This window comes from Rhea pennata, chromosome 11, assembly GCF_028389875.1.
Source record: "Rhea pennata isolate bPtePen1 chromosome 11, bPtePen1.pri, whole genome shotgun sequence".
Lineage (NCBI taxonomy): Eukaryota > Metazoa > Chordata > Aves > Rheiformes > Rheidae > Rhea > Rhea pennata.
Genome location: NC_084673.1, coordinates 15,073,738 through 15,100,533, shown reverse-complemented (window position 1 = coordinate 15,100,533; position 26,796 = coordinate 15,073,738). Strand labels below are relative to the sequence as shown.

Genomic DNA, 26,796 nt, shown 5'->3' with positions numbered 1-26,796 from the left:
AGCAAAAGAAGTGAGACTCCACCTGCTTTGCCAGACAACACAGATGATACTTCAGAGTTTGCTGACAGGAATATTTGCCAAGCAAAATGAAACTTCACATTTTCATTTTGAGCCCACACCCTTCTGGAGGGGTGAGGTGTGATGTGTCTCAGAAAGCTGGAAATCAGGTGCTGAATAAAGAAAAATACCTGCACAGAAGATAGGTGAGATGAATGGCTCATCCTCCTCTCTGCCTACCCATCAGGCTGCACGCTCTCCCCAGGCCGTAGTGAAACAACCGGCTCTTGAGGTTGGAAAATTAAGACATAGAGGAGACTGACTCATATTCACATTTTGTCCACAATAGCCCATACAGAAACAACTAGCTGATCTTCCTGAATGTGTAAAACAGAGTCCAAACTTGTGCAGAGCTACCAAAGGAAATACAAACCACTGACTACAGGATGTGGCTACCCGCTCTGCTTAACTACACTTGAAAGAATCCTACCAGTGTCTGCCTGCCCCATTAGGTACTTACATGTCTTTGGGAGGCTAGCCTTGAGCCCTTTGTGCTGCACAGTCCCCCACTGTTAAGTGGACATCACAATCTTCCTGAAAACCGTAAGAGAATAAATATATTTATTAAAGAATGTGAGGCTTAAACAGTGGGTTAATGGAAGCTACTTACTTAGATAAATAATGTAGTCAGTTAATAGGTGAAAGAGAAAATAATTTATGGGCTGAGAAGAGGGAAGGAACACGGCTGCTGATCTCTGAGTTAATTCTGTTTCCGCACTGCCATACAAAGCAGGGAGAGCTCATGAGGAGCAGTGTATAAACTTGAAAGTGTGTGTCTGCGGTTGGATGTCAAGCACAGCACTGCATTAGCACAGGAAAAAAAAAAAAAAAAGATTTCACAAATTCATAGCTTGGGGCTGATTCCCCCCTCAGGGAGTGAAATTCTCACCATCTCCTGCCACTGCTCTGGTCTTGTCTGTCCCAGCCATTCATCATCACAGCAAAGCTCCACGGCGTGTAACCAAGCCGGGTCAGAACTCGGACCTCTTTGGACCTTGAAAAAGGATTAAGGCAACACCCAAACAATTAAACTGTAACATCCTTTTTGATACAAACCCAACTTCAAGCTTAAAATGTTTTTCTCCTACCAAATTGTTTAAATCTTAGTCATTAAGTTGCAGCATCATAAAGGCTGATAAGGGTGAAAGATAGGGGATGCACAAACCTCAGGAGCTGCTGGCTGGTTTCTGGACCTACACGTGTGAAACCAGCAGTCGAGAGTTCAGCTGCACAGTGAAAGGGCCTTTGGGCTGAGGGGACAAATTGTTGCTGGAGCTGTGTGTTATTTTAATTGACACACAGCTGTGATCCACTACATGCCACTGCCATGCCAACCTGGAGCAAAAGAAAAAAAAATCCAACAGTCTTCATGTCCAGAGTACAGGAAAGCCAGGAAACGGGGCTCTGTGTCCCCACCATGCACACAGTCACGGGCTCTTGGCTTTGCAGAGCGCACAGCACAGCAACGCAACAGGGCCAGCCCTTGTCAGGCAAGTGGCTGCCTCGGGCAGCATGGGGATGAAAGCCAAGTCCCAGACCTGCTGCGTAACGGGAAGAGGATTAAGACGTGTATGAAACAGTGTATTTGTTCCTAGCAGTGCTACAAAAACCATCAAGTGAGCGGAAAGGGAGCAAAGAAAATGGCTTTGATTAAATGGAGCTCTTTTGGCTCAAGCTGGGCTTCTTTAATAAGGCGCCTTTCCCCAGTTTTATTCAGGATCATACACATGAGGCCTCTTGACCAGAAGGAGTCTTAAGTTTTCAGTAACTCCTGCAGCTGCCAATGAGTACTTGTGTTTTAGCTTGCCTGGGAGAGACCCTTATTTCTATTTAAAGTATATCACTGTTCTCCAGATACCGCTTTTTTAAATTTGTTATCTATATAGCAGGAAATAGAAGTTGTAATAGGGATTAAATTGATATTAAGCACCAAAACCTGAGCTTGGCCTGCAGTGCTGGCCTGGGCAGATGTGCCAGATGTGCCAGGGCCAAGCATCCGCTGGGGGAGCAAACCAGCTGTCCCAACGCCATGTGCTGCAGGAGGGGCGATGGGGCTGGCAGAGCGGCTGGTTGGTCGGCCCCAGCCCTTCCCTTGTCCTCATCCAGTGCCAGCTCAGAGTGGGTCTTCCTCAGCCGCGGTGCACGTTTCATTGCCGTGGTCCTCGCGCGGAGCCGTCCGTGCCAGAGTTTCAGGGGCAGGTGCCAACCCTGCCACCGGCTCACCAGCAGGTGTAAATCAGAGGTTATTCTGCCGCAGTCGGTGGAATAGCGCCTGATTTACAACATCCTACATAAGAGGAGAACTTGACCTTACACTTCAACATCAGCGCGGCTTCCTTTGTTGAAAGCTTCTTAAGCAAGACATGTAATCAATCCCGGAGAGCCGCAGAGCGGCAGCGCTCGGGCTGGAGCCAAGCTCTGGGGCTGCGTAAGTCAAGGCTAGGCTTCCTGGGGAAACTGCCTGACGCAGGCTCCCATGACATCTTTTCCTAGGAGCTTGCTGGATTTTCTTTCTTTTAACAGAAATGAGTGTTTTTCTGTTTTGGCTTCTTTCAAATTGGACTGTTTCAGACTAATAGCATCCACCAAAATAATTTTTCTGCAGTAACTACAGAGTTTTGAAATCCTACTTACCTATGGCACTACCCTTTCAGACAGACAAGCTCTTAGTGAGCTCGGGTCTTTGGAAAGTCTGGCCTTTACAGGCGTTTAGTGTTATTTTAGAACCCGAAAGGAAAAAGCTTACTGGCTTGCTTCTGTTTTCATGGCCGTAATTATGAGGGCAGTCTGGTGATGTAACTTGTTTGGGAAATAAATGATAGCTTTCAACAGCAAGTGCTGTCAGACACTTTGTTCCCTGTAGCTATTTTAGAAATCTTAATACATGTTGCGCTTCCACAGCACCAACTGCTGCTGTTATTTACGCTTGTGTAAATCCCGTGCTACACCACTGGCTTCAGTCGAGCTAGCCCGTGTTTGCGCTGGCCTGCAACGCAGCCGAATTGGGCTCGTGGCGTAGGTCTACGTACGCCTCGTGGCGTGATCTGTTAGTCCAGTAAATGCAACGGGTGACCTGTGCAGACATATTTAGCCTTAATCCTCTCACTAGTTGGAACTATTTACCTTAGTGAGGCAGACCACAAAAGCAAAGGCAGGACCAGCCTTCTAGCACTTTCACACTTTACGTAGAAGAAAATGGGAAGATAAAGTACAGAACAAGGTATTTTTTTGCAGGAGAAAAGAAACTATTTATCGTGATAGACGTGCTAGCTGTTACAGTCTGATACCAAGCCGAATGCAGTGCTATTGCTCCAGGCGCTGCAGCGCTACAGAGCGCCGTCGCGCTCGCGTCCCTGCACGTCTCTGCACGCCGTCCACGGGTGCGAACCTCCCTGCGGGTGGCATGATGGGGAAGGAAGCCTGGCCGCGGGGCTGAAGCCAAAGCGGGGCGCTTGCCTTTGGCTTTACGCAGAAACCCCCAAAGGGATACGTTTAGGAGCGAGCAGAGACTCCAAGATAAACAATTTGCCCTTAGCCCTTCCCCCCTCAAAGCGCTCTGCAGTCTTGGCTCCTCACAACACCCCTGTGAGGAAAAGAAACATCACTGTTCCCACGTAAGGTACAAGAAACGGAGGTATGGAGAGGAGAAAAGCTCTACCAGCTCAAAAGCTAGACACAACGTCAGGGTGAAAATGAGCGTCTACGCAGCCTGTGCGCAGGACGAACGCTTTCTCAGCAGCTCTGTGGGAAAGAGCTGCCTTTTGACGATGTTCCCCGACGGCGTCTGGAACCGAAAGCCTGCAGAACTGAGAAGCTGAAAGGTTCGCTGCCAAAAACAAAACGAAGAACGAAAACAGAGCGTTCGTACTGTACTTATAACCTAAAGAAACGCGTGTGCCGCAGCCGTTGCCGTCGCGGCCTGCCGTGCGGCTCACCTGGGGGAGCGAGGCGCTGCCGGCGCTCGCTCGGCCAAACCCACGCTCGGCCGCGCCGCGGGCGCGCCGGGAGGCTCCGGCCCGCTCTCCGGCGCCCGGAGGCGAGCAGGCAAGGCCTGCACCGGAGACTCGCTGAGTTTTGCGGCCTGCTTTGGGCCCCTTGGGATCGCTCCCGCCGGAGCCCCTCCGGGGCGCGTCGGCAGGCCAGCGTGGCTGCGACCGGGGCAACGTCTCCTGCCCACCTGGGCACCCGCAGCAGAGCTTGCGCCTGGCTGCTTCGAGTCCTGACTACCTCTCTCAGGTTTGTCTTCAAGAGATGTCTTCTGCTGTCTAGCTCTGGAGAAAAAGGCTCTAGAGAGGACGGTCCCACCAAATCCCTCCCCCCGTAGGGACTGACCTGGGGACAGCTCTCCCCGGGCGATTCCCTCCGGCTTGCCATGCCCGCTGTGATCCTCGCGACGCTGCCTGGGGCGACGGGTAGCACCAGCCATCTACACAAGTCTCCCAGAAGGCTGCCATCGTTTCTGGCTCTGCTTAAACGAGGCAGATTTAACTACAGATGCTATTTGCATACATATTTCCTGTTTCTTCCTACCCTTCCACCCCACCTCCGTTCTCTCGGCTCTCCCCAGAGCAGGCGCCATCCACTATTTCTGCGTTTAACGCATTCGGTAAGTGCTTCACCTTCCACACTCCTCACTGATGTTGCTAGGTGAGCAGATGTGGCACAGCAAAACAACCTGTACAGCCCCTCTTCTCTTCCTCGCACTGGGCAAGGCTTTATTTTCTATCTAGGCCAACAGATATTTACACTTGGAAATAAGGAGTTGTCAAAAAGAAGCACCAAAATCTAGATTGCTGTATTTCTGAATAATAAGAACTGTCACCTAAATAAACACGGTGCTATGTAAAAAGAGAGATGAATATGTTTACATTCATCTATAATTACATTAGAAAAAGGACAGTGGGCCTAAGAAATCTCATCCTAAGTTCTTCCTCTAGCCCTTTCCTTCTAGTAACAGCACATACACATTTGTACACGTTATTAGATTGACACTGTAACATCCTGGACGAATCTAATTAATTCAAGTATCTGCAGGTACAAAATGTTGTAGCTATAAAATGAACATATAAAATATATGCAATTTTTCCCTGGCAGTTTATTATGGTATGAAGAAAAAAAAAACATTTTGTGCTTGAAGCTGACATTATATTACAAATGTATTGCGAAGTATGATGTGACTATTAAAATATGATTACACAAAGTATGAACATTTTAGGAAGTTTACAGTACAGTGAATCTTTTATAAACAGACTCTTAAATATACATAGGACAATAGTAGCTGACAGAAAAACATCAAAAATTAACTATTAATGTTTATAGACTTTTCCCCTGAAAAAAGTCTCACATTGAAACAGAAATTATGAAAAGCCTTAAAACCAGGAACAAATCACCTGTACACTACAAATATACATGGCAGAGGTGTGCATACCAGAATTACCTTTTCACTGAACGATACAGCCGCCAGGAAGCCTTTGCAACGCCCGAACAGCATTTCCTCTCCGGCGTAACCCGTTTCACGCAGTGCAGTTCCTCAGCTGGCGGCAACACACCCACGCACACACACACGCACTCGCACACGTCAACAGCTGTAGCATCCCGGGCACGTACCCGCTGCCGGACAGCGGCCGGCGCGCTGTCAGCGTCTAACCGCTGCGCTGGAGCGTATCGAGTCGAGAACCTCCCTGCGATCCTGCGAATGGGTCTCTGCGGGCAGATCCCTGAACGCACCGACAGCCCTGATGGGACCTGCATACCAGAAGCAGTTTGCAAGATTGAGGCTATGAGTGAATCAGCAGTTTCTTTAATATATATTTTTAATGCAACTCCTCAATCTTTGCTCTTGATATGGGAGAACAGATGCCACATTTGATTTCTGCTTAGTCTGGCTGCAATGACACCCCTAGCTCATGTGTTAAGTTATGTCAAAAACATAAGTATTTTATGCTGTAATACACAGTATTACTGAAACTAACAATATTATTTGCATATTTATAACAAGGTATAATGAAATCCCTATAATAAAACCAAAAGTTATGCTATAGATTTATTTACAAACAGTCCAGCAAAGAAGTATAAATACTTCTATATTTAAGTTTTAGGAAAACATAATTTACAAAATATTCAAATATATACAGTCATCTGAAAAACTGCCAATATTAAACTTTGATGCAGGCAAAGAATTGGCTGAGTCCATTCATTCTGTATTGAAAGAGGTGGCTGTTTTCATGGGTTGTCTCTTATTTCTAAGAGTCATACTGATGTTATTTACAATGAGACTGCTTCTCTCCCAACTAAACGTGTCCGGAGCTTTGAGCATGCTGTCCCAAAATGTCGTCTATCATTGTCAAATTGTTCAACCACTCTTCGTCGTTGCTGCTGCTGCTGCTCTTCATGAGAGAGTCGAGGAAGTCAGTGTCACTGCAGTTGCCAGCCATGATCGAGTTACTGTGCTGGGGCACAAAGTCATACTGCGGCAGCTCGGCGGCGGCGCTCATTCGGCTGAACGTATCGGATGGCTGGCCCGCGGAAGGGTAACTTGGCGGGCCAAGGCCAGAGGCAGGATTGAGCTGGTTAAAACTGGACACTCCTTGTGGCATGGATTTCATAACATTCATAGCTGGCAACGGTCCTCTGGTTAAATTGTGTCTCAAGTTCTGATTACTCATTGAGCTCAAGCCCTGGCCAGACTGTCCCATGCTTAGTTTTTGCATCTGTCTGACCTGGACGCCGGGAGCAATCTGATTAGGTGGCACCACGGCCTGCTGGGAGAACGGCTGACCCGATGTATTTGGTCTCACGTTCTGTTTAGAGAAAAGAGCGCTACTGGAGAACTGCTGCATGCTGGCATCCATTTGGCTTTGATTTGGCATCCTTGGCACAGCAGTTGGTGTCCACATCTGGGCAGATGAATTGGGATAGACATTAGGGATTCTTGGCATACTTGGCTGTCTCAAGTGCTGTTGAGTTGCGGAGTGATTTGCTAAGGAACCAGAACTAAAGCCTGCCATCGCCATTCCCGGCCGCACAGCGGAGTGGCTATGCACTGTCTGGCATCCCGAGTTCATACCCAGCGAGTTCTGGCTTGGCCGCAGTGGGATGTTGAAGTCAGAATTAGGCGGAAAAATCCCCTGCTGTTTGCCAGGATTGTGTGGAATCATCACCATCGTCCCAGAGCTCTGGCTGGCGGTGGCGGGGGCAATGCCCGAGCCCAGGGTGCTCTGGAGCAGGGCTGGGTTAGATGGCAGCATGCGGTGGTTGGCTGGAGGAGCTGGCATCGGCTGGCTGCAGTCGGTAGGCATTGGCTGCTGCACAGCTGCGTACAGAGAGACACGTTAGCCGCTGAGCGTACGTTCACCCTGGAAACACGGCAGCTCCTTAACAGGCTGCCTTCCCTTACTTATCTCTTTCATTACACGGGCATCTCCTCTGCGTGCTTTGTAACACAGTTACTACTGGAGTGATAAGGAAACGGATGAATCTTACGTTATGCGATAAAATGTGGAATGCTTTTATTTCAGGGCAGAGAATCATTAAGAGTCCTGTATTTAATCAGACCCTAGACTCTGGCTCCTCGAGGCTTTTAATGGCATACCATTTCCCTTCTTACCTTGAAACTGATTCATCTGCTGAGCTGCAAACAAACTCCTCTGCTCAGATGTTACTCCCAGCATGTTTTGTCTCTGCTTTTCCTGGAAGACAAGAGGAATAACAGTCAAGTTGCAGTGTCTTGACAAACAAGAATAGCAGCAGACACGAAGTGTAGCCACTGTCAGCACTAACAGCCTCTCCAGCGCGCACACACAAACATACGCACGGACCCCTCTGCGGAGACTCAGCCCAGACACTTCCCTTCAGACTGGATCTTAATTGCTCACAGGCCCTTTCTTGCAAAGGTGTCCTCCAAAGAGCCCAGCACTAGGAGTACAGCCGTCAGCTGACGCTGCACGAAGCCCTGGGCCAGTGGGGAGCTAGACAAGCGTGGAGGACCATGTGTTTCAGGGACCCACAGGGGATGAACAGGAGGCTGCTGGAGGCCGGTATCCTGCTTGGAGGATGGCTCTGCTCATGTGGATCACCTTTTGTGCTAGGTGCTGCTTAAAATCAAAACAGAGCAATGAACCACAGGAAGACAGGGATCCTTGGAAATGCCCTCTGAGCAAGGCATTGCTGGCTTTCTCCAAGTGACCTGGTTTGTATTGCCCACCATTCAACCCCAGAACCTGCCCTCACGTCACTGCTGGGCAGCAGCCGTGGCTAGGGCAGCTCTCCATGTACAGTGCAAGCTAGGGCCTGGCCAAGCTCCCACCATGTTAGAGCAGCCAGATAAGCTTGAAGTCAACTGGTGACAAAGAGGCAGAATTGCTTTTGAAAGGGAATTTTATCAAAGAGCAGGACAGCGCTTGGTGGGGAGGTTCACTAAGCTCCTGCTCGTCTCCTTCCTCAGCTAAGGAAAAGAGCCTGCTCACCCCAAATGGAGCGGCACGCTCGGGAAGTCGGACAGGCACTCGCTCTGTGCTGCGCATCCAGCTCGCCCGTGGGATCGCTCCCATGTTCCAGGCCTCGTACAAGGATATCTCCTATCTCTATAGGGGTCAGCCACATCCAGCACAGACTGGAGCTTTATTATCTGCTCTGGGAATCCTCGAGGAAGTAAAGCGAGAGGTAAGGATGGAGAACACCCCGGCTGGGGCTGACTCCCTCACTCTTCAGGCCTCACTTCTCAGCACCTGCCCTTCCAGCTCTGAGGCTCACCAAGGATGACAACAGTGACACAGACGTGACTGAAGTCTCCCCTAGCCTGTGAGTGGGCAGATCAGCACTCAGACTTGCTGAGCAGCCCCTGACCATTGCCTCTCTCAGGTATGTCAGACTGGACTAACCACAGCCCTGGTCTGACTCAGCTCCGCAATTCCTGGGTCACTCCTTAGAGTCTGCTGACTGGCGATTTCCCCATTCCGGTCAGTCCTGTCCTTCCCCGCCGGGTGGACAGCATGGGAGCCCGCAGAGGCGCTCGGCACCGTACCTGCATCAGCTGGCGTTTCATTATTTGCTGCTTCAGTAGATGGTTCCTCATCGTGTACCCGTTCACCGTGGCTGGTGCCGGCACAGAGCCTCCGCTTGGGATGGTGCCCGGCTCCTGAAGCCTGGCAACAATTCCAGGATTTTGATCCTGCCAAGAAAGATGGAAAAAGAAAATTAATCTCATCAGGCAGATAACAACAGAAGTCTTTATCCTCTCTGCTGATGCCCTCTCTCCAGCCTTTGGCTGTCCCATGCCAAAACACCTCGTGGATTCATAGGGCCCTTCATGTCATAGGGAGGACAGCGAGGGGCATGGGACTGCTCAGACTTCAGAGCATCAGCACAAGAAGAAATGAGAGAAGTAAAAGGTTAATCCAAAATTCTCCTTGACTAGCCCAAGGCTACGGGACTGATTCACTACAATTAATGGAGTCACATGGCTGCCTGGCTAGCAGAAGGGATGTGAGTAAAGCATCACATTTCCCACCAGTTCCCCAACTGTTACACTGAAAGACGTATAGAAAGAAAAGTTTCATCAGGGAGGACTTGGCTATCAGATACAAAGAAGAAGCCCACAGCAAAAGAAAACAGCAAACCAGAGGCAGAAGAGCAGAAAAACAAGAGTCAGGCCAGGGCCCTGGGAGAGGTGGGCCTGGGTTGAAATGAAAAATTTGTGGGTTCCCTGATCTGACAAACAAGGAAAGAGGTGGCTGTGAAAGGAGAGGGAACCATGCAGAAATGCAGGGCCAGATCATGGCCTGGCATAAATCAGTGATTAAATGAGCTTGATTCCTGGCTGGTGAAAACCAGCATCACTCTAAGTGGTCAACAGAAGATCAGTGTTGATTTTCATCAGCTGAGGACTTGCCTCAAAAGAAACACAGTTGTGGGGAGAAGAGAGAAAAAATCCCACACAAACACCATGAAGACACAATCCAAAAGATAAAAATAATAAAAAAATACACTGAAGTCAAAACATCTTAAGAACTCTCAGGTAGTCATGGAAATGCAAGAGAAAAACAAGAAAAGAAGTCAAGGCCTCAATGAGGACAAGAAGGGAAGTGATCCTGTAAACGCCATACCCAGGCAGAGCAGTACCAGAGTATTCCCCTTTCTCCATTTTCACATCCAGCCTCTACATTATTTATGATGTTTTGTTATTATTGGCAAGGAGAAGTATGTATATTATATCCAGCATCCTCAGCTAGGCCATGCTTCCTTTGTTTTCAGAATGGAAGCCACATCCTTTGTTTGCGAATCAATGTTATCAGGAGATAAGCAAAAAGAAAATGATTGTTGCCTTTTGACATCTGACAATTAGGACCGTGCTCAGATGGGGAAAACAGGATACGAGACACGTTTCAGAGTGGCCAGAAGAAAGCATTGGAAAGCATTTGTCAAAAGGCAGCCTTCGCAGGCTGGGGCTCCCTTTCACAACAGCTTCACCATGAGGAATCACCCAACTCCTTCCAAGATATTCTTTATAAGAGCGATTACCAAGAAGGTCACTGAAATTACTCATTTTTATGGTGCCTCCTTTTGTTGCAGCACTTCGGTCTATTATGCAAAATCACAATTGATGAAATGTAAATGCCTGCTAGATAATTTACTAAAAGACACAAACCTGCAGCTCATCACTGCTCTCATTATCATTCCTATTCATGGGCAGTCTCATAAGACTAGACTTTATTGCTGGTGCTTTGCTTACAATTCTGCTGGACACCTCTCCTCCTCCCCTTTCCCTCCTGCCCATTTTATGTCCTATCCCCCACCGAAAAAGACAGAGGGGAGGAAAAAAGTAAATATGATTTACTACTGATGTAGATATGAAAGTTCACGTAAAGCTAGCATCCTGCTTTCATGTCAGAGAGTATTCTGCAGCCATAGTTAAGCTTTGAATAATGCAGATTGCCTCTAGGGGAATACTTGAAAGTGCAGGGATTCAGTTTGTGTACTCTACACATGAAAGACACTGAAATGTTCATACCACCAAAATCCCTGCCATCTATCCAATTTCCTCCCAACTTGTCTTGTTGCGTGCAGAGGGTCTGTGCTTACTGAAGCAAATGAGTTTAGTGCAAGGACAATCATTCTGATGTCTAGCTCAGGGCTATTGCATTAACAAGTCATAACATTAAAATCTCTTTTCCTAATCATGTCCACCTCATTCTAATTTCTCCTAAACATTATCAAGAAAATAATGTTGATTTTTCCATATTATTAATGGTAAAAGAAGTGTAAATCACATTACTAATTGCAGCTCTTGTGCTATGGCAGTACAACAGCTTAATTATATGGGATTTTCTGCAGGCACCCTATAGCAATAATGACAATCAGTGAAGTTCATTTGCAAATACACAGAATGGGTTGCTGAGTTTTTTAGAGCAAAGTTGTGTAACACTTAATTAGCGAGTAAAGAAACAATCTATAGATATAATTTTTGCTTTTGGGGAAATTAGGACAAAATAGCATAGACAGGAAGACCAGGAATGAATGCAAAATCTTTCCTTTTACAGTTCACATTTAGGTTAAGCCAAAAAAAGAAAAAAAAAAAAAAAGAGAAAAAGGAAAAGGAAAAAGTTCTCTCTTTTCACCACTAGTGGGAACTACTGTATTCCCTTACAGTAAAAAATAACCATGTAAACAGCATGACTAAGAATAGCTTTCATGTAGTCTAAAGGACACTGCTATCCGTACCAGAGGTTAGTGAACTTTAAACATTTTTCCTTTTCATCACTCCCCAAGAAAAATTATTTTCCTTCCCGTACTAAGGCCAAGCCAAACAAGCCCTAGTCTTAACTTGTCTATAGTTCGGACTATGCCATTTTAAAATTCAGGAAGGTAGCAAGGAGATTAGTGTCAAAGTTGGGAAGCGTGGAAAGGGGTGTTCACCCCAACGGCTTGGGGACCTCCGCTAGCTGTAGGCTACCCTGCAGGATACACGTGCCTCCGGGGGATTCTTCAGCTTTTAAAAATATCTGTTTGCATGCATCAGGTTTTTTGTCATTTCTCTCTCCCTAGCTTACAATACAACGTCCGGCGGCGGGCTCGCTCGCCCCGAGGACGCAGCGCGCACGGGGAGCCCGGGCCCTGCGTCTGCAAGCACGTGCTCCTGTTGCTAGGCAAACCGCCGCGCAGCGGGCTCGGCTCTCCAACTTGGCAATTTCTCTTTGAAACGGCATTGGTGCCGGCTTCACTGTTCGGACGTAGCATCTTACGGACTCCTTTCAGGAGCAAGGAGAAAAGAATGAGCGCCGAGGTTTGCAGGAATGTCTACTGTTCATGTCAATATTCAGACACGGACAGTAACGCGAAAGCAACTGCGCGCACCAGCGAGGGCAGCCTCTCACGAAAGCCGAGCACGTGTGCAATGGCACACTGTTAAGGTTGGGCAAAACGCATCTGCAAATTACTGTGTCCAGTTGTAGTCAGCATGGGTCTGATCCGACAAAATATTCGGGCACGTACTTGACTCAAAGCGTGTGAACAGTGCTACTGAGACCTACCACATATATTTATGCATCTGCAGCCTTTAAAAATCCACTGATGAGCACAACCTAGCCAACCTCATCATCTTCTTACATATGAGACACACAACTGCAGTAAATAAGCACAGAGATGAATTGTCCTGGGGCAACACAGTTGATAAATTCCAGTTCAGTCCTCCATCATATATCCAGTAATCACTTTGTGGCTTCACTTAAGTGAGAATGAAGAAATTTATGGCCCCTAATTCCTCTGAATCCTCATTAACAAACAGTCCAAAAAGAATTTAAAAGTAAGACTTTATGAGGATCAGAGTTAGAGCTTTAATCACTCTTTGGCAAATATGTAAAAATCCCTCTAATCTTTAATAAAGAGCATTCATTGTTTTGTAGGGCTATGTGAAAACACTAAACTCATTTATCATTATTAAACTTTCCCATCTGCTCTTACAGTGTGACTCTAAAGAATATCACATAAAGAAACGTACATGTTAAATTGTATTGACTTAAGCCCAGAGCTATTGGAGATCTACAATTTATTTCAGTGAGGGCACGAAGGCGACTGCAGACTGCTAGACAGAGTCATTTGTCCACTGGTGAAAAGACAGTTATCTGCACCAAAATAGCTCTTGGAAAGGCACATTTGCTTTATAAGAAATAAGCTGCCAGGTGAGACCATTCAGCATTATGTTACAGACCCAGACAATAAAACTAAGCCATGAATTTCAATAGTTAACAGATGGACTAATTAGAGACTGAATTCTTTGTGGTTCTAACAGATAACCAGGTCATAGCAAGGTTACCGGGAGAGAGCCACTCAGCTCTGCACATTTCAGTAGATATTTGCAGAGTAGGTGAAAAACTCGACTTCCTAAATGAAAGCACTAACAGCCGTGGAAGAACGGAAATGCATCTGATTAAAAATGCATATAGTAGCTGCATTTAAAAAGTTTCTTCCATTTCAAAAGGCATTACTGATTTGACAAATATTCCCTCCGCTTTAAATGGGGAATCCAGCTGAATCCAGTAATTGTATATCTTAAAACAGAAGAATTGTTGAAATATGCCGCAGCACCAAAGAAGAAAAGGAAAAGACAAAAGGAAACGGTGGCTCGGGGTAGAAAATATGAGCAGGGGGCAAACTGTTTTTTGCCACTTGATTTTTTGGAAACAAAGATAACTAAGCCTGAAGTATTTGACAAAACGTCACAGAGGAAGTAAAACGGAAAGGAAGAGCACGGCTGCAAGACTGAAGGGTTGCCTCTGCTCCTGACGGGCTCGAGGGCCCTGCCAGCTCGGCGGCGGACCTCAGGTGCACTCGTGCCTGCTGCTGGGACACGTATCTCCAGGGGGGTGGTGAAGCTTCATTAACCCAGTTTTGTACTGTATTTTAAGAACGCCTGTTATGTACACGGAGCTCTGTACACTGCTGCGGAAATGCAAATGCCCGTTTCAAACGAACGCCTCTGCTTCCCCGGGCTCGCCGGCAGGCTGGCGGGACCCGGCCTCCCGCCCGGCGCGTGCCCTGCAACTCTGTGACTACGATGCCTAGGCACAACCACTTTAAAAATACTATAGACTAAGCAGTTAAAAGACAAATATTACTACAGTGGGTTCACCCATGGAACTGTATGGCTTTTAGGAGGTTTGTGTTTGGATCCACGCGTAGCCTCCCTGTGTCTAATACCCTGGGTGGCTGCACATATCCTGATGCTGCCCTTACGAAGGGGGATCACTGCCTCCACAGCTGTAATACATGTAGGTAATAAAATTGTGAATTTGTTTGGCCAAGACACGCAAATAAAGCAAACCAAATCCAGGTTCATGATTTGGCAAAATGATCATATCATGGCATCCGGCTCAGAAGTGTGATGTCTGTAACATGCCGCGATCACTTGAGTTCAGCCGTTACATAGCCCTTTTGCCTTTAGCAAAACTCTCCATTTGTTCTTTTGGAAGATTTCCTCCTTTTTCTCGTCTCTACTCTGCTCACAGTTCAGAGGTGCTCTTCAAGATAAAATTCATCCTTTCAGTTCAAAACTGCTGCAAAGCTTCTTGTTTGTTTGCTTGTTTTTCCTAAGTCAATGTATGAACATTGACAAAACAAACTGTGCCGCTCAGTGGATCTTTTTCTTGCCCATCTTTCACCCATTTACTTGATATACAACTATGTGAAATACTACCAGACTCAAGTTTCTAAGCTTATCTTGCGGGCTGTCAGTCAGGAAAAGGCTTTGTTTGAAGACTGTAAGTGATCCATCACTATACAGTTCTGTTTTAAAAAAAAAGTTCTTTTAAGTTTTGTTTTCTTTTTTTCATATGGCATGGGCATACACAGCTTCCTTCAAAGGTAGTTCTTTGGTAGAAGCAACAACAAGATCACCTCACCTCGCTAGCAATCACATCAGGAACTCCTCCAGTCCAGCAAAGCAGATGAAATACTCAGTTCTCTAAAGCTGCTACACTATATTCCCCGTATACTGCACACTGTTCAAAAAACCCCAAACAAGACCATGTCAAACTATCCAAAGTGGTTTCCCTCTTAAAAAAGAATTAATCAAAGCAGTTAAAACTTTTGTGCAAGAACTTTGTCAGTTTTTTCAGAGCTGGTTTCATTCAATGACACAAGCCGCTGAACAGCAGCAGCCATGAGAACCACAAAAAGACCTAATATCCAGAGCGAATTATTGCAACAGTGGCCTTTCCTTTAGACTAAAATGCATGCTTTATCAGGCTAGCTGAAATCAAGCTGCTACGATACTATAACCAGCACCATATTATCAGAAAGGGCATGGGAAGCTCATTTCGGAGCAGTGAGGAACCTGAGGCACAACCTACGTGTGGGGGTGCTGGGGTATCACAGACGCATGCAGCCCCCGAGGGCTGGGGACTCGGAGGAGGCAAGTTCAGGTCTCCAGCAGCGATAACACTCTGCTTTCCCGCAGGTCGCAGATGGTCCTGCGAGGCTACCTGCGAGCACAGCCCTGGAGAACCTCTCACCATGAGTGGACAGGGACCCTTGAGCAGGACCTGAGACCCAGCCAGGTGACCTGAAGGATATGCAAGGCTCTGTCCAACCCCTAACAGTGGCAATACTCAAAGACTGTACTCATCCTGACCACACTTTGTATCACCATTTTTTAAAATAAAACATATCTGTCGTTGTTCTTACATGTATAGATCTGCAGATGTAGGGACGGGTGTTGTGTACATGTCTATATTCCATATAGTCAAGATCCAAAATTGAATCCTCTGCAAAGAACAAAATATTTATATTTGGCTTGTACAGCTGTCATGATTCTCCAACCCTTGACACCACCCTCTCATTCTCATGGAGGGCAGCTTGCCTATAAATTTAATGAGATAATCTAAAACTGCATTTATCTCACCCAATTTCAGCTGGTAGTCCTTCTCCCTGTCTCTACAAGGTTGCAGTAGCTGTGATGACAAACTACAACATCTCACATCTATAAAGTAGTTTGACTCAAGTAATCCTTGTGTTATATCAAGGCACGCTCTCTAACAGAGGTGTCGATGAGATTCAAAAGGACACGAGTTTGCTCAGCACCCAGCAAAGGTGCTGTGGAGAAATGCACTGGCTGGATGGTCAATTTGTGCATCACGAAGAGAGAGAGAAGAAAAGATTTGATCAGAAAATGGTGAAGATTTCATTCTAACAGAGTGAAAGTCAGCAAATTTAGAGCTAATGAGGTAAGTCAGTTCTCTACCAGATCATTTTTAAGAGCTCTGTGAACTGTAGCAAAGCGGGCTGGATCACAGGAGCTTATGAATCAAGTGATTTTTTTAAGTTAATGTTTGCATGAATTTCTTTTTCCTTTTTATGCAAAGGTTCAATTTGCAGAGACGGTGCCCAAGTCCTGTTAACTTTCAATAGGAGCTGGCTGCCTAGCTGCTTCTGAGAGCCCCTCTGCACGAAAACCTGCCCACACGCAAAGCCTGCACGTATATGCTGCTGACCTCTGACGCAAGTGCGCAAACAAAGCACACTCCGGCACAAAGTATCACATCACTTTTTCAGTCTCAGACTTCTCACGGGTTTACTCTTTCCTGACAGATGCAACTATCCAAACACCTAAAATGGCTGTATCAGATCATCTGCATACTCAGGTGCCCCAAATCACCACAACCTACAAAACAATATCTAGTGATAAATAGTAAGCTAAAATAATGGATAGGAAGTAGCCTGTGATTAGGTAGCCCTCATGATTAAGTTTTTAAAACCAAGATACTGACATGTTAAGAAAGAAAAATCTATTAAGCTGACCTTGAGTATGGGGGACAAGGAGGGATTCCATTATTTTTTTAGATGGAAATTATTATTAAAACATTCAAAGCTGAACTGCTGTAACCAAGTCAACTCAATCTCCCCTTAAAAATTCCTTTTCTCTCTTTCCATTCAGATTGTATTTACAAACTGTAGATGTCTCATTTTTTTTCTTGTGTCATTTCATTATTACAGAGTTGAGATCACTAGCCATCTGCAGCTTCATTTCATCAAGCTCTGATTTGTCCTTGGAGCAAGGTCATCTGGGACAAGAACATAAAATGCTGCTTTCCTCAACTGACAGTTCTTTATGCCTTCCTGTAAATATTCCCCACTAATTTTAAATCATTTTACCACTTCATACTCCCCCTCTACACACACTGAAAAGGCTGGTATACACACGGATTAATAAGAATCTTGTCATTTAACTACTGCATGACATATTAGAAGCAATTAATGGTGTTTACTTGCTGATAACATAGGCATTTCAAACTCCAGCTCAAGAATCCCTGGTAGCTTCATGTGACTTTTGGATATTAGCTATGGGTCAGAAGTTGGGACCCCTCCATTCAGCATTAGCATACGCTTGGAGCGACTCTGTTTTCCATCGAGCAGAAAAAAACTGCAGTCACTGCACAAAAATTACCAGCTGCTATATACCCTATGGTGGGTGAGCGATAATAAAACATCACTAGGTGTATGCAGGTTCATTTGTTGAAATCAATAGCCCAATGATTTTCAGATGCTCCATGCAAAGTTCCAAGCTAAAAATATATATAAAAAGAACATGGGATTTTTACTCAAATCAGATTTAACTTGCCATAAATTCTGGGACACATTCTCTGAAGGAGAGACTGTCACTCCAGCTTACAGGAAAAACAAAACAGAACAAATAAAAAACCCCATGGAAAACTAATGTAAGAACCCTTGTTAGTACAATCACACAGCAGCAGGGAATAACTAAGGGACTGAGCAGAATCAGCGCTGGCGCTGGGGGCGGCCTTCCCCCCAGCCTTCCACCTGCAGATGCCGCCCAGGGCAGCCTGACGCTCCAGGTGCTTGTCTCCAACTCAAGATACACATCTTTTTGCACCTGGAAAACTCACTGCCAGTGAGTTTTGTGCAGTGGGCTCTGAGCTATGCTCTGCTGTACACAGCCATTTGGCACACAAATACTGGTGTGACAGTTTTTACCTAGGTGCCTTTACTAGTCCCAACTGTCCCACACACAAAGGCGCGCACATCTTAGAGGTCTGTGTGCAGACACAGCTGTGTGTATGTTGCACAGATAGGTGCACAAGTCTCCAATGATTTTCCTTGCACGAGCAAATGTCCCTTTTGACACACAGCTGTGGGTTAGCTCATGGGTCTGTGAGCATGCAATTGGTCAGAAGGAGAGTTAGAAAATGTGATCATTAAAGGTGAACTCCCAAGCCACCCCTAAAGGAGATGATCTTGAAAGGTGAGTTTGTTTCCTGACCACTCCCCTTAGTCACAGGATAAAAGCTATCCTTAAGGACTAGGACTCACATGACCAGGTTTAGTTCCCAATACCATGGCACATAGCTTCTTCATGTGACTCTGGACAACTCACTTCATTTCCCTCTCTCTCTCTCTCTCAGTTTCACCCAAAGGAATAAAAGTTTCTCCCTGTGCAGGAGGACGAGGGTCACTTTGCCGGGGAGCCTCCTCAGATGTTTTTGTTTAACATGCCTCCAGGCTACGACCTCAAAGACCTGCAGCAGAAGTGCACTTAGTGCCACTAACTGCAGAGAGGTAGAAGAGGCTTTTTCCGGTTCACTCCGCATACAAGTTTTTGCCCTGTCCTCCTCTCTACATCTCGTCTCCAGCCCCGGGTCTGGCCACAGCTGGTTGCATCTCAGAACAGCTCTAAACTACACCAACTTGTAATGGTCCCCTAGGGCCTCTACCCTGCTGCCCAGCTCAGTGGAGCGCAGCGTGTCCTGGCCAGGCCCCAGCGGTCCCATGACTCACCCCTTGCGTGCCAGCAAAAGAAGCAGCTGCAACAACTGCAGACACGGCCACACCTGGAGAATCCTGCGGTGCCCAGCTGGAAAGAGGGCTGTGTGCGAGAGAAGTCAGCTCTGTGTTTTGAGTGACAAAGAAATGGAGAAGAGGCTTGGCCTGAGATAGTTAAAGGTGAGAATCTTAGTATTTTCCTAAAAGTCCTGTCTGATATTAGGAGATCTTTTACTGCAACAAGAACAGTCCTGCTTCACTCCATGTCCTCTCCATCTCCAGCCTCTGTCTCCTGTTCTCCCCAGTGTATGGCCTTTCTGTGTTAAGGCAGGAGATACTTCTGATTCAAAATTTATCCAAGATTAAAAAAAAAAAAAAAAAAAAAAAGTCCAAATGCCCCAAATGCCTTCAAATACTGTCTTCTGGAGTAAGCCAATATTTCAGTGAAATATTGTGGGATTTTGATGTCTATGTCACTTAAGATAAGAGGAGTCTAGGACGCACGTGCCTTTGAGCATTTGGCCCAGCACACTTTTGCTGTAAGGAAATAGGGAGGCATGTAAAAGAAGCAAGAAGGCTGGAGCTAGCCCACGTCCCCCATGAGGCAGCGATGTTGCAGAGCATTTGCAGGCGCTTCTTCGTTGGACACATTGCATGTCAACAGTTAACTTCCCTTTGTTCACATCCAAATGATTAAGGTTAGAAGCTTGCCTGGTGACATCACCATAGCTTAAACATGCTGGATATGGTCCAGGGAGCCAAAGTTATTGCTGACCCCATGGTTACTGATCCGCTCTGCAAGGAGCTGATGTCTGCTCTCACTTTATGAATTATTTAATGGGTTAAAGATTGGTTAGATCTTCTTTATGCAATGTACAGCTATACAGTGGGCAGGAGGACATAAACATGCATTAACAAGGTTAAAGTCATATACTGTAACTACACTGTCTGTTTTCAGCTTGCAGCTTTATTGACTTAATCATGCCGGCGCTGCAGCCAACAAATCATTAAATCCATTCCATTCTTTTGCTGGTTACCAACCACAAAAACAGAGGCAGGCAAACACGAAGCAAATCTCGAGAGGGGGTGGGGAGCGGCGGCGGGGTGAGGGGCAGCGAGAACAGTGGGAGCACTATGGAGCGCCGGCCTGTCACTGTGAGCACAAAGACGCCAAATCTGTCTTTACAGACTAAGTGGTTTCATGGTTTAAAGTGACACACTCATTTGTTCCTGTTTTGCAATGATTACAGAAAAGAAGAAGGAGGGTGGGGGGGGGGGAAAGGAATAAAGAGCAAACTGCCCTTCTTCGTACCGTAGCACTCTGCCTGCGTGCGTGTGCCCTCGCGGAGCCCATGGACATCTCCTGCAAACAAACACGAGGGCCGGAGGAGATGAGATCTGTGCACTCGCTGCACCCCAGGGGGCTCAGGCTGCTGCACCACGCTTACTGCTAATCTGCAGCGAAGTGCACGCATAATTAAGAGTTCAACAGAAAAGAAAGAAGATGTGGAGCACTGAAATCAGTCCTCTGATTGCCCTCCACGAGCTGCTCTGACCACTGCAGCGAGTGGAAGAAGTCCCTGCTTTCAGACCTCAGTAACAACTTACATCCCTTCACTTTCAGGCAAAGGCTTTAATTTCTGACCTGGTACTTACGGTGAAGCTTTCATATTTACGTTTAGTCCCCCAAACGGAAGTGTCCCGATTGTCTGCAGTGCTGAAAATGCAGGTGTTCCTCTGAAGGCAGCAGATGTGCCAGAAGGCTGTTTCTAGGTGGCTGGTCTGAGATATTCAGGTTTGAAAATGGAGCTGTCAACTGACTGGTTTTGAGCGTACAAGATCCTTTTTCGTCACTGCTGTCTTCTTCATTCTTTTCCTGATGGAAATAGTCTTCTCTATTGCCATAAAATACATGTGTCTTGTTCTGAGCTAGGGGAACCTCACGCCAAGACACTGCTCCTCTGTGTTACAAGCAGGCAACAGAGGAAGAATTCAGCACGAATTCTCGGAAACGTTCAGACAGCAGAGTGTTTTGCTTCTTTTAGAGATGCTAGACACATCCTATTTGCAAGCTTTCCTCCACTGAGAGAACATGAAATAAATTCCCCTTTTCTGGGAACGATTCAGCTGCATCAGAAGAGGATCTTGGCCCTTTCCTGTTTATTATGAGAAGAAGGAGTGGCCAAAGAATTCCCTTTTCTTCACCTTCTGGGCACAAGCTGGTAAGAGCTCCCTATAACCCAGATTTAGGCATCCTACCAGTGCAGGGGTTTGGCAGATGCATTTGCACCTAGTCCTGAGATGCAGCATTGCAGATGTTTTAGAGCACAGTCATTACTTGGTTTTACAGTTGTTTTCTTTAGACCCAAATAAGCATTCTTACAGTTTGAGTTGCAACCTTGCCTGCTTTTGTTTACTAGTCTCTAGATCCCTGTCACCCAGAGATGTCTACTGGCTCTATATATTGCAAATAAACATCTCATTACTTCATCCAGGAGTCAGCCAGGTTTCCTCTTGGAAACAGCAGTCCAAGAGGAGCCCATTGCCCACCCACTTGCCCATGGTACTTGGGATGGAGACAGACAGCGGCAGAGGACAGCAATCAAAGATTCTTCTTTCCAGCTCTGACACTAGAAAAACAGAATAGAAAGGAAAATGTTTTCCAAGGCAAAAGAAGCTACCTATTTAAGGTACTAACGTGACTTCCTGCTTCACAGTCTTCTGTGTATTGACACCCCTGAAGGTGGAGAACAAATGTCCCTCTGGCAGATGAGCACCTGCGTGTGCCTGCTGCCCAGCTTCCCAGCCTTCCCTCGCTGCAGCCAGGGAGCAGCTCTCCTTGGGCGCACTGGGGTCAGCTGAAAAACCCTCTGCAGACCTTTTCCTCCATTGACCACAGGAGGAGTGTAAATGCCTGGAACTGCGAAGGTGAATCCCAGCCAGCCACAGGGAGGCCGACAACAGAGAGCACGAAACCCGTATCTCACAACTCCTAAATCAATGCTTAACCACACAGCTCTTTTGCCTTTTAACTGGAGTTCAAGAAACCCTTGCTTCACAACTTGAGCTCAGCAGACAGAGCTCCTCTTTACTGTACAAACTTCACCGTATACAAGTGAATCCCAGCTCCTGGCTGCACTATCATGAACTGGCACAAAAGCCTCGTGTGATGTACACGCAGACATGGAGTGCATCTCCTCATTGACCTGGGTTCGCCAAGAGAATGTGAAAATCCTGAGGAGGCTCCTGCTGCCCCAATCACTGGCTCACAAGCTGCTTCAAAGAGCAGCGACACTTGTGGTTACGTTTTAGGAGCGACACACCCTGCCAGAAGTAACACAGCAATGAAGCTATTTATAATCCCTGATTCCACTGTCTTAAAATAGCACTCCTTTTCTTTTTACATTTTTAGGCAGATTCATGCTTGCATATTTAAGCCACTCAGTTTGCAGGCTTAGCAATGAGCACATCCCTGCCAGGCGGGGAGGTGAGAGAAAGCACCGCCACCCTCCCTGCTGAAAGCAGGGCTGAACTGCCCTCTCCCCACAGCTCCTTTCTCCTTGGCTGATGTGATTAGGGTTCCCAGGCTTATTTCTACATATTTTTACCTAGGACAGACTCTCCCACATATACAAGCAAGGGACGTGCAGCATTGGCTTGCAAACACTCAAATGCAGCGAAGTGGAAGAGGTGTGGAAGAGAAGGAGAAGAGAGGATCACAGAAGGCAGTACGTGGCCTCCCGGGTTCTGCTTTTACAGACCGTGCAAGGTCCTGAAGAAGTTAATGGGTCCTACAATAAAGCAATCTCTATTGTTTGTTTGTGGGGGGTTTTTTAAACCAAAGGTTAACATACAGAAGTAGTCAGGCAAACTCTGCCTGTGCTCCTGACACGAGCGCTCTCTCTGGCCTCGGCACAGGTTTAGATATTTGTTCCCTGCTCCCTGGTGCCACTGTACCTCTGCTGGCATTTCTTAATGACTGGAGCATCCCTGTGTTCTTTGTAAAACAATTATAAAATCAGGGCAAGAGCAAAATTCTTTGCTCCGGCAGGCTGCATAAGTGTCAAATGGCAAATTGTTAAGTGTTTTGTTTAATTGCAGTTATTTATAACCTGGAACTTGTTATTAACATAGGACAAAACAGGACCTACTGTTACCCATAATTAAAGGGACTATTATGGGCCTGCAAAAGCTCCTGAGTGGCCACAGCCAGACCACCCCTCCTCTTGCAGTGAAGCCTGGCATGGGATGCACCATGAAACAGAGGCCCCCTCCTAAGGTCCTGCAGCCAAGAGCTTCAAACGGGCCGGTCCCAACACACGGAAGCAGGGCTGCCCTTACCGCCGTTCCCGCACGGAGCCTCACCCCCTCAGCTCTGCTCTCAGCTCTCAGGGGGGCCCTGGCGTAAAGTAGGGGTGCTTCTTCGGGGAAGGTCTTAGAAGGGTGCGATCCCAGCTTTCCATATTAGCACATCCTTTCTCACAAAGGCGCGCACGGATAAGGCATATCCGGGATTTGGCCTGGAGTTGCATAACCCTCCTTGTTAAATTCAGGATTAACAGGTTATATTTTCATTTGTGAGATTCTTATCTGCGCTGAGAAAGGTTTCCGATTTCACCAGCGCTAATCAGGACGCCACAATGGATTTCCGGTCTCAGAAACGAGGCTCAAGAGCCTTTGTAGCTTGTGGCGCCGGTTTTAATTCAGACCTAACTGGCAGAGCTATTGTAGGCTGCGTGTTGAACAGATTAAAAAAATTGTCACTTATATGCTTCCATACCTTACTTCTAAATCCATTCCATACAGACCCAAATCCCTCTGCCCGCCAAAGCAGCTGGGAGCTGCTCCAGCTTTCCGGGAACGATACCCCCCATCTCCTCAGTGGCCCTGAGCGAAGAGCCCCATCGCAGCTTTGTGCATTAAAAGAAACGTGCCAAAACCCTACTCCAGTGCCCACCTCAAGTTTTGATTTATACTGTTATAGATATCACAAAAAATAAGCATCAAATATGTCTCATACAAAGAGATTCGCGTACCGTGACAGCCCACGCTCCCAAACAACATGGGGCTGTATACGCTGCGGTCCCCTGTCGCTTCACTGGGGCATTTCACATTTTAATGCTATCTCCAAGACACGACACCCCAGCAGAGGAGATGTAGTTGGCCTAAGAGGACAGTCAAGAACGAAACTGCTGATGCCGTAATTATAACTGGGAGGCCAAACACACTCCGGAGAGAGAATATCGCTGTGGACAGAGAGGGGAAAGGCCCATTGACAACTGGCTTTACCAGATGAGTAAATTAGAGCCGGATTAGAGCCTTCTTGTTCTCCCTCTGCCTCCGCCCCCAAGGACTGTATGAGTCAGTGGATCTGGAGGAAAAATATACACTAAATTCTACAAGTGCAGGAATTAAAGAGACATCTACAAAGCTTGCCTCTGGCACTTGATACCAGCTGCAAAACTGGGTTAGCTTGACATTGCTGCTGGAGGTGAAGAGCGGCAGAAAGGCTGGCTGAGCCACCGAGGAGCAAAGCCCCGCTCCGGGAAGCAGGTGAGCTGAGAGCTGCCGGCGGTCCCACCGCTGCGGCCGTGAGGCAGTTTTAAATCCAGGAGCGACAGCAATTAAGAAAACAAACCGTTTCTTGCACAAACAAGCGGTTCAGACTGTTTTGGATTATGAGACACATGCAAGTCTGCGAGTCCCGTCTGAGCCAGCTTCTGAGTGCTGGAGGCCCCAAGGAGATCTCTAAGGGTCAGAAAAGATTTTTTGTTAACAGTCAGGTCAAGAATCTTTTGGTATTGATGATCTTCAGTAGGGAAAAACAACACCAGATTAAATCAAATGAGCATCTGCCCTGCGGGGCTGGGAGATCCACGTGGACGGGTATCACAGCTCCAAGGAGGAAACGCTCACGCGTCCCGTGTCTGCTCCGCGGGGTCTCCCCCAGCAGCCGCCCGGGCTCCACGGCCAAGTTCGCCCGTTCAGCAAAGGAGCAGAGCGGAGCAGGGGCCGGAGCCAGCGGGGACGCCGCCGGAGACGTCCGCCTGCCGCGGCCTCGCCGCCGGCCGCTTGGCACCACCGCTTTCCGTGCCGAGCACGAGGCTTCGCGCCGGGGCAGCCCGGACACCACGAGACGCCCTGGAGCCGGGCTCCTGCGGCCCGACGGCGCCGGGGGAGCGCGCTCCGGCGGGGATGGGGTCTGCTGGCCTCCCCGCGCTGTGCCGGCGGCAGCGAGCGCCCGCGGGCCAGCGCCAGCCGTGCGGCCCCAGCGCCAGCACAGAGCGGCCGCGGCCGCCGCGCCGGCCGAGGCGCGAGGGGAGCGGGCGGCCCGCGGTAGCGTCCACCTCCCGCCCCAAACCAAACCGTATCCTCGCGGCGCCTGGGAGAGCAGAGCTGGGCGGAAAGGCAACTGCTGCCAGCCGGGGACGGCGGGCGGCAGCCCCTGCCCGCGGCCCGGGCTCTCCGCCTGCCGCCTCGCCTCGCCTCGCCGGCCCAAGGCGCCAGCCCAGCCCCGGTCTCCAAAGGAAGGAGATCGTGGTCAGCGGTGTCTCGTCTTTCTTTCCTGAGGGAAACAGGCCCCGAGGGCAGGGGCAGCAGCAAACAGCCCGAGCGGAGCCGGAGCGCGGCACCGACCCTGCCGGCTGCCCCGGCCGGCGCTCGTCTCGCAGCACGAGGGATCACTGAGCGTCTGATCATTGCTGCGGCAACCGCACCTTTCGCGAGCAAGACCTTACGGAGAGATAGACTAGGATGGTTCCCGCTCGCTCCAGTCACGAGCTCCCGTCGGGAACCCAGCGCGTGGAAAGGCTGCACCGTTCGCAAGCCGGGGTCCCGGGCGGGCGGCGAGCGGCGGGCAGCAGCGCCCAGCACCCGCCCGCAGCGGCTCCTCCGCGAGGTCGCGGCACGTCCACGCTCCTAATACCAGGGATTGCTTTAATGCTGTATCGTTGCCAGCTCTTTCAGTCTACAGTCCACAGCACGGAGGGCTCCTCCTAGCATGTCTCCGGTGGCACTCGTTCTGGTATTTCTGCAGAAGTTGGCAAAAATGTTTTTATCTGGAAAATGTTAGTGTAACAGTAAAAGCATCTTACAGACCAGGCAGAAGAAGAAAAGAGCTCTGTTAAGAGAGCGAGTACAATTCACCTTCATTTTTGGTTAAGTTTGACAATAATCTAGACAGCAGTTGGGTACCTCCCTTCTAGTTCAAGCACGAGAGAAGCAGGCAAGAACGGGTAATCTAAAGGTATTTCTTTACAACACTCCCAGACAGCACTTCATCTTATGAAAAGCCTCCATACTGTTCATTACCATGGGCAGAAAACCACAGACAGAGCAAAGTTTTAGCCTCCATCATATTCAACTAATTCTTCACAGAGTATGAAATTTGAAGACACCTGTGTGAGCTGAAGCAAAGTAGTTTTACATATTGTGGCAGCCTGGAATGGAAAAGCATGCACATGCCACGAGGCCCTTTCTGATCCTACTCTACTTTGATAAAGGCCACAGTTCATTTTAAAATTAAAATTATGGGCATATGTATGCCACCTACGTAGGAAAAAGCTCAGACCTTGAACTGCGCATGAAAAGGATTTCTCTGTTTCCCTCCTCACTGCCAGTTATTTTCATAATAAAAAAGATCTTATTAAATTGTAAATGTTTAATTAAAAAGAAAAAAAAATATAAAAAATGTTGGGCAGTTTAGACAAAGTCCCTAACTATGTGAAAACTCTGATACATCTAGTAAAACTTTTTCAGCTAAAAAAAGATTTACTCACATTTCAGGGCATCACACAGTCTACGGTGATGTTATCAGTCTTTCTCTAGTCTTGCTGACCTTAAGTACTCATAAACCATTAAACACACAATATTTTCTGATAATAGAATGCCATTCACATTTCAGTAACAGTAATTCACTTTAATGAGATAAGAACCTACACATCAAATGAATCTATCTCTGTTTCAGAA

At 47.4% G+C, this 26,796-nt stretch overlaps 1 protein-coding gene across 1 annotated transcript in view; it reads right to left on the bottom strand.

The window, feature by feature from the left end:
- Positions 1–6,124: 6,124 nt before the first annotated feature.
- MAMLD1 (mastermind like domain containing 1) overlaps positions 6,125–26,796 on the bottom strand; it is a 79,049-nt gene continuing 58,377 nt past the window's right edge. Inside the window, exons 3-5 of the mRNA XM_062584777.1 lie at positions 9,080–9,226; positions 7,664–7,745; positions 6,125–7,369 (exon numbers count right to left, since the gene is read on the bottom strand). Coding sequence (XP_062440761.1) covers positions 6,348–7,369; positions 7,664–7,745; positions 9,080–9,226 — 1,251 coding nt within the window. The 3' untranslated portion in view covers positions 6,125–6,347. The remainder of the gene's footprint in view (positions 7,370–7,663; positions 7,746–9,079; positions 9,227–26,796) is intronic.